This window comes from Plasmodium chabaudi (assembly GCF_900002335.3).
Source record: "Plasmodium chabaudi chabaudi strain AS genome assembly, chromosome: 13".
In the NCBI taxonomy this organism is placed as follows: domain Eukaryota; phylum Apicomplexa; class Aconoidasida; order Haemosporida; family Plasmodiidae; genus Plasmodium; species Plasmodium chabaudi.
In genome coordinates this window covers 1,862,915-1,879,921 of record NC_030113.2, presented here as the reverse complement: position 1 = coordinate 1,879,921, position 17,007 = coordinate 1,862,915, and the positions used below count along the sequence as shown (strand labels likewise).

At 24.2% G+C, this 17,007-nt stretch overlaps 7 protein-coding genes across 7 annotated transcripts; 3 read left to right on the top strand and 4 right to left on the bottom strand.

Annotated features, from left to right (window-relative positions):
• Positions 1 to 877: 877 nt before the first annotated feature.
• On the bottom strand, positions 878 to 3,243 carry PCHAS_1350300 (GPI transamidase subunit PIG-U, putative; the record flags this gene model as incomplete). Its single annotated transcript, XM_016799389.1, has 8 exons — positions 878 to 1,023; positions 1,126 to 1,246; positions 1,347 to 1,403; positions 1,484 to 1,537; positions 1,629 to 1,709; positions 1,798 to 1,839; positions 1,938 to 2,024; positions 2,113 to 3,243. 8 exons carry the CDS (start codon positions 3,241 to 3,243, stop codon positions 878 to 880), a joined length of 1,719 nt encoding a protein of 572 aa, XP_016654685.1.
• Positions 3,244 to 4,346: 1,103 nt separating this feature from the next.
• PCHAS_1350200 (elongation factor Tu, putative) lies at positions 4,347 to 5,780 on the top strand (the record flags this gene model as incomplete). Its single annotated transcript, XM_740371.2, has 1 exon — positions 4,347 to 5,780. One exon carries the CDS (start codon positions 4,347 to 4,349, stop codon positions 5,778 to 5,780), a length of 1,434 nt encoding a protein of 477 aa, XP_745464.2.
• Positions 5,781 to 6,033: 253 nt separating this feature from the next.
• Positions 6,034 to 7,674, bottom strand: PCHAS_1350100 (CTLH domain-containing protein, putative; the record flags this gene model as incomplete). The annotated part of the gene is made up of 1 exon (XM_729042.2): positions 6,034 to 7,674. One exon carries the CDS (start codon positions 7,672 to 7,674, stop codon positions 6,034 to 6,036), a length of 1,641 nt encoding a protein of 546 aa, XP_734135.2.
• Positions 7,675 to 10,126: 2,452 nt separating this feature from the next.
• On the top strand, positions 10,127 to 11,434 carry PCHAS_1350000 (ER lumen protein retaining receptor 1, putative; the record flags this gene model as incomplete). Its single annotated transcript, XM_016799387.1, has 5 exons — positions 10,127 to 10,657; positions 10,799 to 10,870; positions 10,982 to 11,035; positions 11,129 to 11,188; positions 11,297 to 11,434. The coding sequence occupies 5 exons, from the start codon at positions 10,127 to 10,129 to the stop codon at positions 11,432 to 11,434; spliced, it is 855 nt and encodes a 284-aa protein (XP_016654684.1).
• Positions 11,435 to 12,812: 1,378 nt separating this feature from the next.
• On the top strand, positions 12,813 to 14,801 carry PCHAS_1349900 (DnaJ protein, putative; the record flags this gene model as incomplete). The annotated part of the gene is made up of 6 exons (XM_016799386.1): positions 12,813 to 12,931; positions 13,069 to 13,465; positions 13,611 to 13,668; positions 13,824 to 13,856; positions 13,978 to 14,106; positions 14,551 to 14,801. 6 exons carry the CDS (start codon positions 12,813 to 12,815, stop codon positions 14,799 to 14,801), a joined length of 987 nt encoding a protein of 328 aa, XP_016654683.1.
• Positions 14,802 to 15,020: 219 nt separating this feature from the next.
• Positions 15,021 to 15,816, bottom strand: PCHAS_1349800 (conserved Plasmodium protein, unknown function; the record flags this gene model as incomplete). Its single annotated transcript, XM_016799385.1, has 2 exons — positions 15,021 to 15,155; positions 15,283 to 15,816. The coding sequence occupies 2 exons, from the start codon at positions 15,814 to 15,816 to the stop codon at positions 15,021 to 15,023; spliced, it is 669 nt and encodes a 222-aa protein (XP_016654682.1).
• A 257-nt stretch (positions 15,817 to 16,073) lies between these two features.
• PCHAS_1349700 (conserved Plasmodium protein, unknown function) lies at positions 16,074 to 16,646 on the bottom strand (the record flags this gene model as incomplete). Its single annotated transcript, XM_016799384.1, has 1 exon — positions 16,074 to 16,646. The coding sequence occupies one exon, from the start codon at positions 16,644 to 16,646 to the stop codon at positions 16,074 to 16,076; it is 573 nt and encodes a 190-aa protein (XP_016654681.1).
• Between the last annotated feature and the right edge of the window lie 361 nt (positions 16,647 to 17,007).

The following is a 17,007-nucleotide window of genomic DNA, read 5'->3' as shown; positions in this document are numbered from 1 at the left end:
CACTCCTAGCAACTCATATATCCGTTCTGTTCTTTTTTTCTTAATTTTTTCTTACTTTTTTCTTAACTTTTTCTTTCCATTTTTGTATGCATATATAACCAAAATAGGAAAAAAAAAATAGCTAAAATAAATATTTAAATATGGTGCTATATATTTTTATTTTTTTATTTTATTATTTTTTTTTTTTTTATTTTAAAATTTTAAGGATATACAACTTCACATAAATAAGCATATTATTAAAAAATGTATTTTATGTTTTTATGTAAAATATTTTTATATCATTGAAAATGGTTAAATGAATAGGAAGTAAATGTTTGTTACTCACACTGTTGTATTGTTTCTTTTAAAAAGGTTGGTAAGTATATATGCTCACTATATAGCTGTTACATATGTATATGGCTATATGTATGGCTGTATATATAGCTGTATGCATGGCTATATGTATAGCAATTTACTTATCCTTGCGTATGCATAGTAGGAAGCAAGAAATGGTGATCTCATGCAACCGGTTTTGTTTTGCAATATACAATATATAAATTGAATGCTTTTTTTAATTCGAATGTTTATATATGACGAAAAAAAATAATATAAAAATGTAAAAGGTGGAAGAAAAGCATATGCATTATATACGTAGAACATTTTGGATAATTTATGCATTTTTAAATGCCATAAAAAAAAGGTTACATATTTTTATAATAAAAAAACGAATATAAATATGCACATTTTTCAATGTATATATGTGTGTGCGTTTTGTAGAAAGCATTATTGCACACATATATTATTGAAATAAATTATGCGAACTAGCTATAATATTTTTCTTCAAATTATGTAATAAATTTATATATTGTTCATATTATTTATATGTAAAAAAAAAATATTATTCAGCTTTTTTTTTAAATATATTTAAAAGTTTAAATTCTTTATTACTGGCTTTTGACACTACAATACATTTTCCTTCTTCCAGTTGTATAGTTGGGGTTTGAACTCGAACGTAAAATTTTATGCTATTTACTATTATAAAGGCTGGAAAAAAATAAGTGAAAATAGGGCATGTAAATAACATAAATAAAAATAAGCAGCCAAAAAAAAAACAAGTACATACACGGTAATGCGTATAAAACTTACCTGTTATATTAAAAACAATCAGCTGGTTAAATAAAACAAAATTTGCATTCCCAGTATTTTTACGTAACCACATGTTCAAAGTAACTGAGAACATACTAAAATGAATTACCCAAATAGACAGCTAAAAAAAAATGTAAATATATAAAAAATAATAAATGTTACAATATTGGAAAAAGTGAATAATGTAGGCATATATTATGATTGTTCATTCTGTTTTTTACTAGTTTTGCAAACGGAATAGTATACAACGTATGCTCATAATCTATAGCTAACAAAGTCTGAAAAAAAAAATACATACTATATATATAATTTCATATTTTACAAATTATTAAATGCTGCTATTTTCGAATTAACGTACCAATACGTATATTATGTCGTTTACTACTATGTTTGGATGAAATACAAGCGCAATCTGAAAAATATAAAAAAAAAATATGCATAAATGTCCATGTATTGCTGTGAAATGTCCATACATATTTAGCAACCCTTTTCTCTGTTTTTACCGCGATCATAATTTTTAAATAAGTAAGGGGCGTTTTCGATAGACGGAAAAAAAGTGGCACGGGGTAAAGGAAGATATGAAACTGGAGGTGAACAAGGGGAAGAATGTTCATAAATATGTGTGTGCAAAATAAAAAAAAATAAAAAAAATAAAAACCTATTTTATCTTACGTGAAAGAGAAACAAAAAGGAATAGTAATAATTCTTGAACATCTAGAGAAGGAAAAAAATAAACAAAACATATGTAAAGCCCAATAATATGGATATATTACTTTTTCATTTTTTATGAAATAAATTTTTCAAAGTATTACCGTCGAAAAGATATACCAATAATTCCCCAAATTAGGGACCAGGTAAAAAATCTTGTATTCATTTATCAGTGTATTGTTTAGAAAGGACTGTGGTAAAAAAATAGAAGATATAAATGTAGATTGTGGTTATATTGGTTGTCCATTTTTTTGTTGATTTTTTTTTTTCATTTCTTACAATCGATTTGCCATTCATATAATATGACACAATTATTAATAAGCCATAAAACACACATGTGAAAAGTAGAATGATAACATTTTTGAATAACATAAAAGATAATTTCTGAAATTCAATCTGATTTTTAATATGAGAAGTATTTACATTTTCTTTGATAAAAATAATGAAATTATTTATCCCAATAATTATAAGTACAAAATGAAAGGATGTTATATAAATAAGAATTGAATTTAAAAAAATTATACAAAAAAAATTAATATATAAAATGATTTTGTTTGAATTTGTTGATATCCTTAATATAGTCAAATAAAAAGACATTGTTATTATTAGCAACTTAAAATTGTCTAAAGATAAAAATACATTTGCTAAAATAGTAAGAGGATTATTTAAATAAATATTTATTAACAAGACAGGATTAATTAGTTTCCATCCATTTTGGCTTGTTTGTTCATAAATATATTTAAAAAAATCTTTCTTCTTTTTTATATGTTCAATTATTAGAAATAAAAAAATAGCTATGAATATATCTGTTAAGCATATTAACATAAAATATCGAAACTCATGATAAGGGAAAATATCTATAATATTAGATTGTCTATTTATTTTTTTTTCTGATGTTTTTATTCTGACCGTGTTCATAATATTTTTTTTTTCATTAAATATAATATAATGTAAAAATCTTAAAAATATAGGATTTATTCGTAGTACTAAAAATGAATATATGTCTTTATATCTTTTACTTAATAAATAACTATCATATATATATTTCATATTATATATATCTGAATTAAACGAATAATACATAGAATCACTTTTAAATAAATATTGTTTTATATTTTTATTATAACGTTTATTTGTTTGAAAGTATTGCTCTAAATTGTTATTCAAATCATTTATACGATTTTGTTCCCAATTTTTGTATTCCTTATTATTAAGCTTGGACATTTCTAAATTTTGTATATCTTCATTTTTCATCATACTATCTATACTTATAATATTTTCAATATATTCATAGCTCGAGCCTTCTAAACCGTTTAACACGTAAAATACGAGTACCCTTAAAGCTACACATATTACTAAACTAGCGAATAATCCATTTTTTTTGCTTTGTATTTTCTTACTTATGCTCATTTTTAGGTTGAATAAAAAAAAATGTACATATATATATTATGCCATACATTGGCTAGCAGTTTTTGTTCCCGTTGTGTATAGCTAACGCAGAAAGAAATAAAAAAACTGCACAAAGAAATTATGTTCAGAAAAAAAAATACAAATTAGCTATTAGTGATAAAATTTAAAATACATTTAATAATTCCATTTTTACAAAAAAATAAAGATAAATGTAAAAAAAAATAATAAAATTATAAATGTGTATATCGGTTGCTATGCTATTTTTCCCTTCCGTGTAAATATTTTATTCTTTTTTATTTTGCGCCAATATTTTAACCTTGCAGCATTTTTTTTTTTTCTGAACGGCAAGGTATTTTTTTCTATAACCAAGCACCTTGATATTATGTTATATATGCTAGTATCATATTATATAGAGAAAAGAATATAAAAATATTTACCATTTGTGTATATATTTTTTTCCGCTTTTTTTTTGAATTAAACTTGAAATTAATTTCAGTAGGAGGTCACGTAAATATCTACATTTGTTGTTTTAGAAATAAAATAAATATAAAATAAACAGAATAAATAATTAAATTGAAATAGAAAAATTAATTAAATAGTATGTTGGGCCTAAAAAAAGAATTAAAATTAATAAAGTATAAGATTGTTTAATACTAATTTGTACATATGCAAGTATCATAAATATAACAATTTTTCTATTTTTATAAAGTTGATTATTAATTTTAAAAATTATAATTAAAAAATTATCATAGTTTATTTGGATTGATAATACATAACCCATTTTAGAACTCAAGGCAGTGTTTATATTTTTTCTTTTGATACATACCATATCAGGAATACGAATATTGCTAGGGGTGGGGGTAGAGAATTGGATAAACATTTTGTTTTACTAATTTGTAACAAGTAGGAACTACTATGCTTTCCTTTTAAGAACTAAAGTAAAAGAAGAGCACTACTACTTTGTAAGCATGCTCATGTTATAGAAGTAAATGCCGCGTTAAAACGCCTGAACATAAAACTTAAAGTGCATATGCGCATATATACTTGTATATATATATGTGTGTGTGCATTTTACCTTCCCAAAATAATTTAGATTTGTAACAATGATGAAAACAAAGTCACGAATTTTAAGTTCTCTGACAAAAAATGGAATAGGGAACAAAATAAACAGTCTTGAAAATTATATGAACAACTGTAACAATATTATGAACAAAAGAAGAGTTAGCAATCTAGTCCAATTAAACGAAAATGAAGGAAAAGAAATTAATATAAAACATTACATTAAAAATAGTACCCATTTAAATAATCAAAATAAAATAAATATTTTTAAGATTGATAAAAAAAAGTTTGCAATTGGAGTATTTGAAAGAAAAAAGCCACATATGAATATCGGAACAATTGGTCATGTAGATCATGGGAAAACTACATTAACAGCAGCTATAACTAAAGTATGTTCAAAATATGATAGAGGTACATTTAAATCTTATGAAGATATAGATAAAACTCCTGAAGAACAGAAAAGAGGAATAACTATAAATGCGACTCATGTGGAATATGAAACAGAAAAAAGGCATTATAGTCATATTGATTGTCCTGGACATTTAGATTATATAAAAAATATGATTACTGGGACATCGCAAATGGATGGTTCAATATTAGTTGTATCAGCATATGATGGTTTAATGCCACAAACGAAAGAACATGTATTATTATCAAGACAGATAGGAATAAATAAAATTATTGTATATTTAAATAAAATAGATATGTGTGAAGATCAAGAACTAGTAGATTTAGTTGAATTAGAAGTTAGAGAATTATTATCTTTTCATAAATATGATGGTGATAATATTCCATTTATTAAAGGTTCTGCTTTAAAAGCTTTAAATGATGATCCTTCAGAATATGGAGTTCCATCTATTTTAAAATTATTAGATGCATGTGATAATTATATTGATGAACCACAAAGAAAAATCGATTTACCTTTCCTTATGAGCATTGATGATGTATTACAAATTTCTGGAAAAGGTACAGTAGCTACTGGCCGAGTTGAACAAGGAACTATTAAAATTAATGAGCCTGTTGATATTTTAGGTATAAAAGATAAACCAATAAAAACGGTTATTACTGGAATTGAAATGTTTAGAAAAACTTTAGATACTGCACAAGCAGGTGATCAAATTGGAGTCATGCTTAAAAATATAAAAAAAAATGATATATCTAGAGGTATGGTTGTTACAAAAGTTCCCAATATGAAAACATATAAAAAATTTGAATCAGATATTTATGTTTTAAAAAATGAAGAAGGAGGAAGAAAAAATCCATTTTCATCATATTATAGACCACAAGTATATATACGAACAGCTGATGTAAATTGTGCTGTTATATTAAATGAAGACACACAAATAGCAAACCCAGGTGATAATATAAAATGTACTATTGAACTTATGTACCCTTTAGCTGTTAGTCCTGGTCTTCGTTTTTCATTAAGAGAAGGTGGAAAAACAGTAGCTTCGGGTATCATTACTAAAGTTTTATAAATAAGTTAACTAAATTGATAAATATTTTGTATTCCATCTTTTTTTTTAATCCCTTTCACTGAGTGATTCAACCGTCCCGTCAATGTTTTGACAATGTGGCGGTTTCATTTTTTTATACACAATTTCGTATTTTCACATTTTTGCATTTCATTCGATTTTAATTAGTTTATAACTATGAAACACGAATTATATGACACTTTAAAAAAAAAAAAAAAATGTTTTTCTAAATTTTTCATAAATTGAAACTTCTTCATCAAATAAACAGACGCGAGAAGTCGTCGAGTCGGTAGCGCTCATGCGTATGAGGGCAAATAAAAACATCATCGGATTTAAGAAACATAGATATAGCTTTTTCTGAAAATACATGACCAGTTGGTGTAGTAAACGGGGGGTTATTTTCATCCATTATCTGATTAGTGTAAGGACATAATAAAAAGCTTTTTGTTTTTGGAATATTAGGAATTTGAGATATAACAGATTTTAATTCATCTATACATGTTGGACAATTTGTTGATCTTTTTTTATATTGTTCACATTGATCTGTTTTTATTACGGATATCCCAGATTTTAATAAAAATTCTAATAATGGTTTATTCATAGTTCCTATAATTTCTGAATAAGCTAGCTTAAATAATTTAAGTATTTTTTTCCATCTCTTTCGATTAAATGTATTTAATTTTTCGGTATCAGTATAATTAACATTTATGTAAGTTATTACAAATTTGACATCATCTGATATAAATTTATCATTTGTAAAGATGACAAAACTTTTTAAATATTCCAATGCTTCAAAATATTTATTTTCAAAAATTAAGTAAATAACATGTTGTAGATGTAATTCAGATTCAATAGTAGAATCCATTTTTTTTAATTGAGATTTATATTTTTGACACCATTCTAATCCAGGTTTTATATTATGCATTCTTAATTCATTTAATATTAAAAGATATTCCTTATAAATATACGAATCTGAATAATTGTCTAACTCATATCGTTTACAAAATATTTCACTAGTATTAAAATAACCATACCTACATAAATAGCCATCAACTAGCCAATTTATTCTTTTTTCATAGGAATAAAAATTAAAGTTTCTTTTTAAACTTTCTACTTGTATATCCTCTTCCTCATATATATACTCTAACCTAGTATGAAGTTTTTTTATAAATTGACTAAGCATCTGCTTAGATTCAATAACTCTTTTTTTCAATGCATTTAACTTTTCAATGATTGTATTTATTTTAGCTAACTGCATTTTTTCATTTAAATTTAATAATTTTTTTTCTATAAATAAAGTTATTATTGTAAAATTTTTTTCCATTTCTTTTTGAATATTTCGAAATACGTTCATTATAGATTTCAATGGAATTTGAACAAAATATTTGTCTATAACATTTATCACCAGTTTTTTTTTTTTTAAATCTGTTTCTTTTTCGGTTGGTTTATCATTGGGTACTTTGTCCTTTTCCGCTTGTTCGTTACTTTCATTTTGTGTCTCATCCTCTAAGGCAAAATAATTCATTCTTTTCCATATGTCGACAAAGTCGTTCTCTTCACTCTCTGATTTATCTACTACCTTTTCATGCTCTTCAGGTTGGGCCATATTTGGCTTCATTTTACTTTCCAATGTCATTATTATATTATTATTATTTTTTACAATATTTAATTGTTCATCTATTTTTTTTTCAACATAATCCAACACGTTTTCTTCCTTTGGTGACATTCCTTGATCATCTTTTTTTTCATTTTTTGAAGTTTCAGATGGTAAGATATTTTCTTTGATTTCATGGGAACTCACGCTTTCCTTCATCTCGCTATTATATTCATCATCCTTATCAGTTTTTCCTGATATATCTTCTTTCCCATCATCCGTTTCGCTTTTTTTAATATCCATTGTTATTTGACTGTTTTGTAATTTTTTTAACTCACCTTCTTTTACCGCTCTACATTGAGATAACGGCAAAAAATTAAAAAAATAAATTTTCTATATATACAAATATATGATATATAAAAATTGAAGAGAATAATATATGCATATACATATATATTTTTTTCAAATTAAAAAAAAATCGGAAATAAAAAATGAAAGGCAAAAAGGATAGCCCAACGTTTCATTTATAAATAAATTTTATTTTTAAAATCCAACGTACGCACTGATTGCTCATCATATATGATGATATACACACTCATTAAAATTTTCTTATTTTCAGCAATTGTGAATAGAAAAAAATAATAATTAAAATAAAAACAAATCAAATAAATAACAAATTTGATGAAAAATTAAGGAATAACCATATAAACAAAAATATGTGCACACATGCCCATATTATTTCCATTTACTAAAGTTCCAGTGGAAAATTAAATCTCCACCTTTTCAAAATTTGGATATTAAAATAGCTAACTAGCCATAAAAAACAGGGGGTGAAAATAAACTAAAATAAAATAGAATAGATAAAAGAATCATATTCGAAATAACCCCTCGGAAGTGGAAAAATTAAACGCATGCAGATAAGTATGTTGTAGCATTTATATCCGAACAAATGCGGTTTCTTAATTGGATAAAGTTATAACGAAATATAACACTACCCAATATCCTATTTTAAAGCGAATTATTAAAAAAAACCTGAACTGTGCATAAATTATTGAGAACATAGGAGGAACACACATATATGCATGTGCCTTTAAATTGGCATACAATTTTTAAGGGAAAAAAGTTAAAAGATCAAGTGAAAAAGGACCTTTTAAAAGTCTATATTGAAAAATAAAGTGAAAGTAATAAAATAGTATGGAAAATAAGTTGAATTGTTAACCTGCACAGTTTTTTTTTTATACAATGTAGCTATCCATTTTTTCATGACAATCTTAAAATCGCTAGTTAGAATATTTTTTCATATTTGATTTCAGTATTCTTTGTATTATATGGAATATATTTATACACTACATTTTTAAGATTAAAGTATGTTTGCTTATTGATAAAGTAATGTGGTACTTTTCTTTTAAGTACCTATAGAAGCAGTAGAAATAGGAGTATAAGGGGTATATATATAATGTGTAAAAATATGACTTGTGCATATAATTATAGATATGTGTATATTATATAAAGAAATTTTCCATTTTCCTCTCCTTTTTTCTTAACTGTTCATACAAAATAAATGATATAATATGTATATAAATAAAAATATGTGCATATGTTTTTTCCTGACTTTTTTTATAAAATAAAAAAATTCCAAATTTGTAGCTAATATTAAAAATGCAACTTTCCTCTCTCATTGTATATGAAATATGGCAAAAATAAAGATAGTCTTTTTGTTTTTATTTTAATAATAATTTTTTTACAGTTATTTTATTGATACAAGATTATATTTATTTTTATTTCATTTATGATAATCCATTTATTTATTTATTTTATTTTTTCCAAAAGTATTGGAACATGGGAAAGAAAATTTTACATATATCAAATATGCATATTTATTTATAACAGCATAGCATAATAAACACTGTAAACGATTTTACATTTGTATAATTAAAAAAAAATATATATATATATATATTTATATACATTAGTAATGCATATATGCTTAAAAAAAAAAAATGTAAGGCACAAAAGTGTTAAGCATATATGAGCATGATCAAATATGTAAAAATAAAACTAGAGAAAAATAATCTAAAATATTAGCAATAATATTAAAATAATTTATAATAATATTTATAACTCCCAAATTCATATTAAAAAATAAACCATAAAAAATATAAAAATAATAATCACAAGGAGAATAAAGGATTACGAAAATTATAACATATTGTAAGGTAAAAAATATGCAAATAAAAAAATATATATGATATGTTTTGTATATATTTTATGCTTACATCCGTATATAGTTTGGTGTGTTGGGATTTTTTCTTAACATTGAATGATATTGTATACGAAAAATAACAATATATATATATATACTAGTAGCAAATAAAATATAAATAATTAAGCGTGTATAAACAAATCGAAAAGGCGGAAATTCATATATGCATATATATCTGCATGTAATAATTGTTTTATATTCACATTTGTAATTGTGCAAATGTATGTACATTATTTAAGCATTCCCTAATATTTTATACTATTTGTATTTTCATCCATTTCACAGATAAAAATAATAACACATCATAGGCATAAAGCTTTTAAGTTTTTATATAATTAATTTTGTGTGTTAAACAAAAGATAAAACACATTTCCGGAAGAATACAAAATATATATATATATATGCTGCATAAGTAGCAATTTAAATAAGTGCTAATTTTGGCCGCAATAATAATTATAAATACATGAACAGTTCATATATTTTTATAACAAAATGAAGGTAGTAAACGATTTTTTAAGAGTAGTTAACGATCCAGAAAAGCTGAAAAGGTATATATCAGAACATAGTTTTTCAATAAAAGTATACTCATCATTTTTATTACTAGTTTTTATTTTTTATCACTTATTTTCCGATGGAGACTTTTCATTTTTGTTAACATTATCATCCATAATAAGTATGTTTTCGTTTTTGATGGTTTTCCTAAAAATTGAAATGAGCAAATCATGTGCAGGCGTTTCATTGAAAATGATGGAATGCTATGTTGTATTAAATACAGCTAGATTATTATCTATTGTACCTTTTGAAGGATACTTACCATATGATAAAAGTGGAGATTGGCTATATCAATTAGTTGAAGCAATTTCATTGTTTACAAATTGTTGCGTTGTATATTTATGCAGATATAAATATAAAAAAACATATGATAGTGCAAATGATATTTTTAATAACATGTTTTTAATCATTCCGGCTTTTGTCATTTCCATTTTTATTCATCCCTCCTTGAATTCATTTTTCCCCGCTGATGTAAGAAATTCAAAACGAAAATAAATCAGCGCCAATTGCTGTTTATCTCTTTGCTAACAATGCTGATCATGTTGGCAATAGTGCATATTTTTTTGCTGTTTTATATTATCATCTTTTTATATATTTTTTCACCCTTTTTAGGTATCCTGGTCATTTGCCCTTTACCTTGAATCTGTTTGTGTGTTACCACAATTGTCTATGTTTCAAAAAGAGGTAAATATGAGAAAAAAAAAAATTATGGCTATATATGGCTAGCTAGTTTGCACACACATTCCTTGTTCATATAATTTAACTCACAATGATATTTTTTTCTGACTTGTTCAGGGAAAAGTGGCAGCATTCACAACCCATTTCTTAGCTTCTCAAGCTTTATCAAAAGTAAGTATTGAAAACTAAAAAGAATGACGAAAAATTGTATTTTCCATTTTTTTAATGATACCTATACAAATTGCGGTATTTCTTTTTTCATAGGTTTTATCCTTTCTTTTTTGGATTGTATCATATAAAGAATTGAATTCCTCCGATAATATCGTAAGAAAAAATAATATTGTTGTGTTTACACTTTTGTGCATGTATATATATGTGCCGCTTGGTCATTCCTTGCATGTTCATAATTTTTTTTTTTTTTTTAATTTATAGATTAAATCCTACGTAGGTGTTTGGGTTGTTATTATGCAAATAGTTCAACTTATTTTAATGGGAGATTTCATTTATCATTATATTCGATGTTTAAGCAAAGGTGTATCATTTGATAATTTATTAAATGAAAATGTTTAAAAAAGCTGGGCATATTTTTTAAAAGGAAATTTTGTTTTCTTTTTTAATTTCACTTTTATTATATGATTTATTCCACAAGTACAATGAAGAAAAGCATAATCAAGAAAATAATAATATTAATGGAAATAGCATTCTAAATTTTGTTAATTTATACGTATATCTTTCAGTGATATATGCGTATTTATAGGTATATATATGCCTACCTAATTTATTGTCCCTTTCTTTTTTTTTAACGTCTTATTTTTAATGGGCGATTTTAATTAATACATTCATTATATTAAGAGATATCGATTTATATCCAATAATAAGGAAAATTATGAAAATAAAAAAAAATACCATATAATATAAATACCCAAAGCTTGGATAAAATGCAAACCCAATTATCAAGATTTAATAAAAATTATATATATTTTATTGTTACAATTTTAATTTGCAATATACCAAACACGCCTGTATGTATACAATATGCTCATATATATTGATGATATATTTATACATTTTATAATAATGGAATTTTTTTTATTGTCTACACACTTACATAAGTATATGGTTGTTTGTTTCATGTTTCATATAATATCTACAAAATACTAATTTGTTTTTCTATACCCTTTTTTTTTTTTAATTTAATATTACCATTTTTTAAGAACATATTTAAAAAAAAATTATTTTAGGACGTTTTATACTTATTAAAAAATATTATGTGACATTAAAAAAAGTTATTATATAATTAAACGTATGAAGTCGTTAATTATGGACACCAATAAAAGTAAATTAAAAATTTTTGATACTAAAAAGGCTATACTTTTTTCCTATCCATATTTTTATTCAACGGGATTTACTATCTTATAAATATATATTTTTTCTTTTTTGTTTATAATATGATGATTCCTGAAAAATAAACACGTGCATGTTTATATAATATCTATGTATATACTTAAAATCCACATATACAATATATGCATAATATGCAGTTGGGGAAAGAGAGCGTGTGAAAAAATACCGTTTAAATTTCATTTGTTATATTAATCACTGTCATTATTATCATTTTGTTGTAATATTTTTTTCTTTTTTTAAATATTGTGTTACTGAAAAAATTATAATTTATAAGAAAATCTAACTTTTTAATCATCTTTGAAAGATTTCTTTTATTTTTTTTTTTTATTTTAATTTTTTTTTTCCCGTATAATTATTAACTAGTCAGGCAAAAATATGCATATTTATTGCTTGTACATATTTATTTTATAATTGTTGTCATTATTTAGATAGTAAGGAATACAATTGGATATTCAAATTATGCATATATGTGTATATGTATATTTAATAAAATGCGTTAAAGAGAACTATATGATGAAAACATATAAAATAGATTGTGTTAAAAATGTTTTTAGTGAAAAAAAGATATGTTTCCTTTTTTAACACTATTTATAAATCCACAATATTCAATAAAAATTTTCCGAACGAACGATATGGCAACATTAATAGTTTGCTATGTAACAGGTAGCTCACCAAAAAAATAAAAAAAAAACATGACCAAATCATATATTTTTGGTTGTATTGTGTATGTCTCTTTTTGTAAAATATGAATATAGATTATTTATTTTTTCCGTTTTTTATTTTTTTTAAATCGTTATAAGACGCTTTTTTGGAAGCCAAAATTTTTATGATATATTAAATGTAAAAAAAAGTAGTAGCAAAAATGAAATAAAACAAGCCTATCGAAAGCTAGCATTAAAATATCACCCCGATAGAAATCCTAATAATAGAAAGGAGTCCGAACAAAAGTTCAGAGAAATTACAGAAGCTTATGAAACATTAAGTGATGATAATAAAAAAAGGGTTTATGACAGTCAATTGAATAGTGGATTTTCTTCAAACAGTTTTGGAAATAATTATAGTAACATGTCCAATCAAAATATGAATTATAATTTTAAAACTACAAGAATGACTGATGAAGAAATTGAAAATGTTTTTAAAAATGTATTTGGAAATATGAACATTAATGATATATTTAGATCAAATATTTTTAACGAGGTAAAATAGGGATATACAAAAATAGTGTGTGTGTGCACAATCGAGTTGATTCGAAAAATGTATTTCTTTAAATGTGATTATTTAATTATACTATGCATGTTTTTACATTCTTTAAAATATTTTTTTGTTTTTCCTTTTTCCATAGAGTCACTTTAAGACAAGGACAATGGGAAGCAACATATTCAGCAACTTTGAATCCACAGGTAAAAACAAAAACAATTGTATCTTAAATATTTTATTATTTTTATGTACCATGGTGAATGTTATTAATCGAGAGTATCTATGGTTGTCTTTTCAAAATTAAAAATTAGTCCACTCACATTTTCATCGTTTTTCCTATTCCCCTCCTTTATTTTAGAGTCCCATGAAAGTGGCAATACAAACATTAAACGTAAGCTGACGACCTGTCCCAATTGATATATAATAGCCGCTAGCACATTATGTTATTATTTGCACTTATTTTGTCAATACTACATGTATATATACACATTTTTATGCCTCTTTATTCTTAGAAACAAATATAAAGACGGAAATAATACCGCGCGGAAATAAAATAATTGAAAAGACCACAAAAATTATTATTTACAAAGATGGGAATGTGAAGCAAGAAGTTATAGAGCGGGAGTTGAACAACAATCGAGGTTCATAAAAAAAAATAATAAAAAAAAATAAAAATAAAACATAAAAAATGGAATGTAAAAAATTGCGAAAACGCAATTTTTTCATATACATTAATTTGCATGTATTATAATTAATTAAAAAATGTATAGCAACATTTTTACCAATCAATTGGTAAATATATGTTTTGGTGTTATATTGATGTGATATTTTTTTATGACAATTATTTTTCCAATAATTTGGCTACCTGACCATTCGGTTGGCTAGCTATTCTTTTTTTTTTTTATTCACATTTTATTTGTCTCATGCCATTTTCAATGCACAAAAACTGAATGTGATGATGGCTACTATGTCAACCATCACTTATGTGCATTTACCTTCGTCTTTGTTTATTATTTCGTTGCATATTTTCCTTTCCCATTTCCGAGACTATAAAATTCCGCAATACTTTTTTTAATTTTTAATAGAATTTGAAGGGATCTTTGATTATATTTCAAACTTTGAAAATAACAAAAAAAATATAAATAATTATAGTATGCATAGGTCACCATTAAATAGAAATATAAATAATTTAGCTCAAAATAAAATAACAAAATATATTTTAAATTATATGGTTGGAATTCTTTCCATAGCAACTCGAAAAATATTTGTTAATCTCACGATCCATTTAATTCGAAAGATAATACAAACAATCATATATATGTTTAGAAGGAGATAAGTTGGATTCCATTATTTTTTTTTTTTTTGGAAATATTTTAAATATAGTTTTCCATTCTTTACATATTTTTTTGTTTTTTCTATAGTCTATTTTGTATTCTATTTGTTCGTTTTTTTTTTGTTTTAATTGCACACCAATTTTGCATAACACTGTGTGTTTTCTTTTTTGTTTTATCATTTCGTTTTTATAATTTTAATTTTTTGTTTTCTACTTTTTAACTTAATTAATATGTATGCTACCATCAAATGAGGACACAATTTTTCTAAACATGTATGAAGGAAGGAATCTCGTTTTTTTCGTTTCCTCGTAAATGACACCCTTCACCATTTTGCTTTGCTCGTTATTCCACACAAGCTGAAAAAAAAAAATATATTTCATATTGTGAAAAACGCTTTAAAGGTAGAAGCCTAATAATGGCTGTAGACATATCATGCAATAGATCGAAACATTATAGTAACACACAAGATCTTGTAAGTCTTACCTCTGCAGTGTGATAAACCTTTCGATCTGGATATTCGATACACCAAGTTATGTGATAATTATCATAAAACCAGTAGCCAGTTAAATTATCTGAAGTTTTGATTGTTCCATTCTCGTAAATATGAATATAAAAAGTTTTTTTTTTTTGTAAAAGACAATTATATGTATTTATTTTCCAAAGGCTATTTTTTAATGGATGAATATTATTAATATCTTGATCATTTTTTAAAAATTTATTTATATTTTTTTTTATTAAATTTTTTATTTTTTTAATTTCTATAGTACTATAAATATTTCTCTTTCTGTGATCATTATCCTTTAAATATAATGTTGTAGACCCAATAGAAAAATATTTGTTTTTGTTTTTTTTATTAACAGTATTAATATAATCTGGATGTTTTGAATATGCTACTAGCCTTGTATTAAATTGGTTGAAATTATTTCCATGAGCTTTGATGGTAAACACATAATTTTTACTCAAAAAAAAAAATAAAACTAGCGAAATAAAATATGTACATATATATGGGTAGCTCATTATTTGGTCAGGTAATTTTGAAAATATAAGACAAAAAAATATAAAAATTGTGAAATAAAAAATAAATGAATAAATAGAGGTATAGGGGGAAATCAAAAAAGCAAAAAATTATATTTTATAGGTCTATTAAAAAGGCAAAGACATAAGAAGTGTAAGCATTTAAAGTGGTGTGCAGATATGGAAGTATGCCTACATATCTTTGCACACGTATGTATGTCGATCAGATAGCTTTCCACTATGAGTAGCGTTCTTTAGTTTCAAACTTGATCTAAGTTTGAATCAGACTCAACACCATATGTATCTATATATTTATTATTGTGTAAGATTTCTCCAGATTTTCTTTTTAGTTCTTCATCTCTCAATTCTTCCATATCTTCATCAGATAAACATGTGAATATTTTATCGACTTTAAAACCTTCGTAATCAAATATATTTTTTTTTTTTAAAGATTTTCGTTCCTTATTTATCTCTTTAATTCGTCTTCCGTTTTTATCATACATATGTTTCATTGCATATTGATAATTTTTTCTTCGTTTTATTTCTTTTTGATCGATTTTATGTGCCTTTAATATATGTATTGGCTGTTTTGTTTTATATTCCTTTATATTTTTATACTTTAAAAAAATATTTCCATTATTTATTTGATCGTCTTTTAATTTATTACAATAATAATTGTTATATTTGTGTGTTATCTTATTTGTTCCGTACCTTTTGTAGGTCACAAAATTACTTATGAAATATGGTTTTTTATTATCTATGCATTGTATAACATATAAAAAGAAAATAAAACAAACACATTTTATCATAAATGAATAGCTTGTTTTTGTCATTATTTTATGAACTGTTCAGAAAAAAAAAAAATACAAATATGCATTATGCCATTATTCATAATTTTGTAAAACTGTTTAAAGGGCAGATATATTTATACATATTATTTGTATTTAATAATTTAAAATTGTGAATTTTTCAACTAATACGTTGTAAAAGTGCTAAGCATTTTTAAAGAGATACCCGTCAGGTGGGTAAAAAAAAATAACGGAATGAAAAATACCTTTTGGCTGGTCCATTTATTTGAGGATAGGATTTGTTTTTTTCATGAGTTTAAAAATGGGCATAAATATAGTGTATACATATTAAACAAATAAAAAAATAACAAAAAATTAAATGAATAAATAAAAATAATAAAATTAA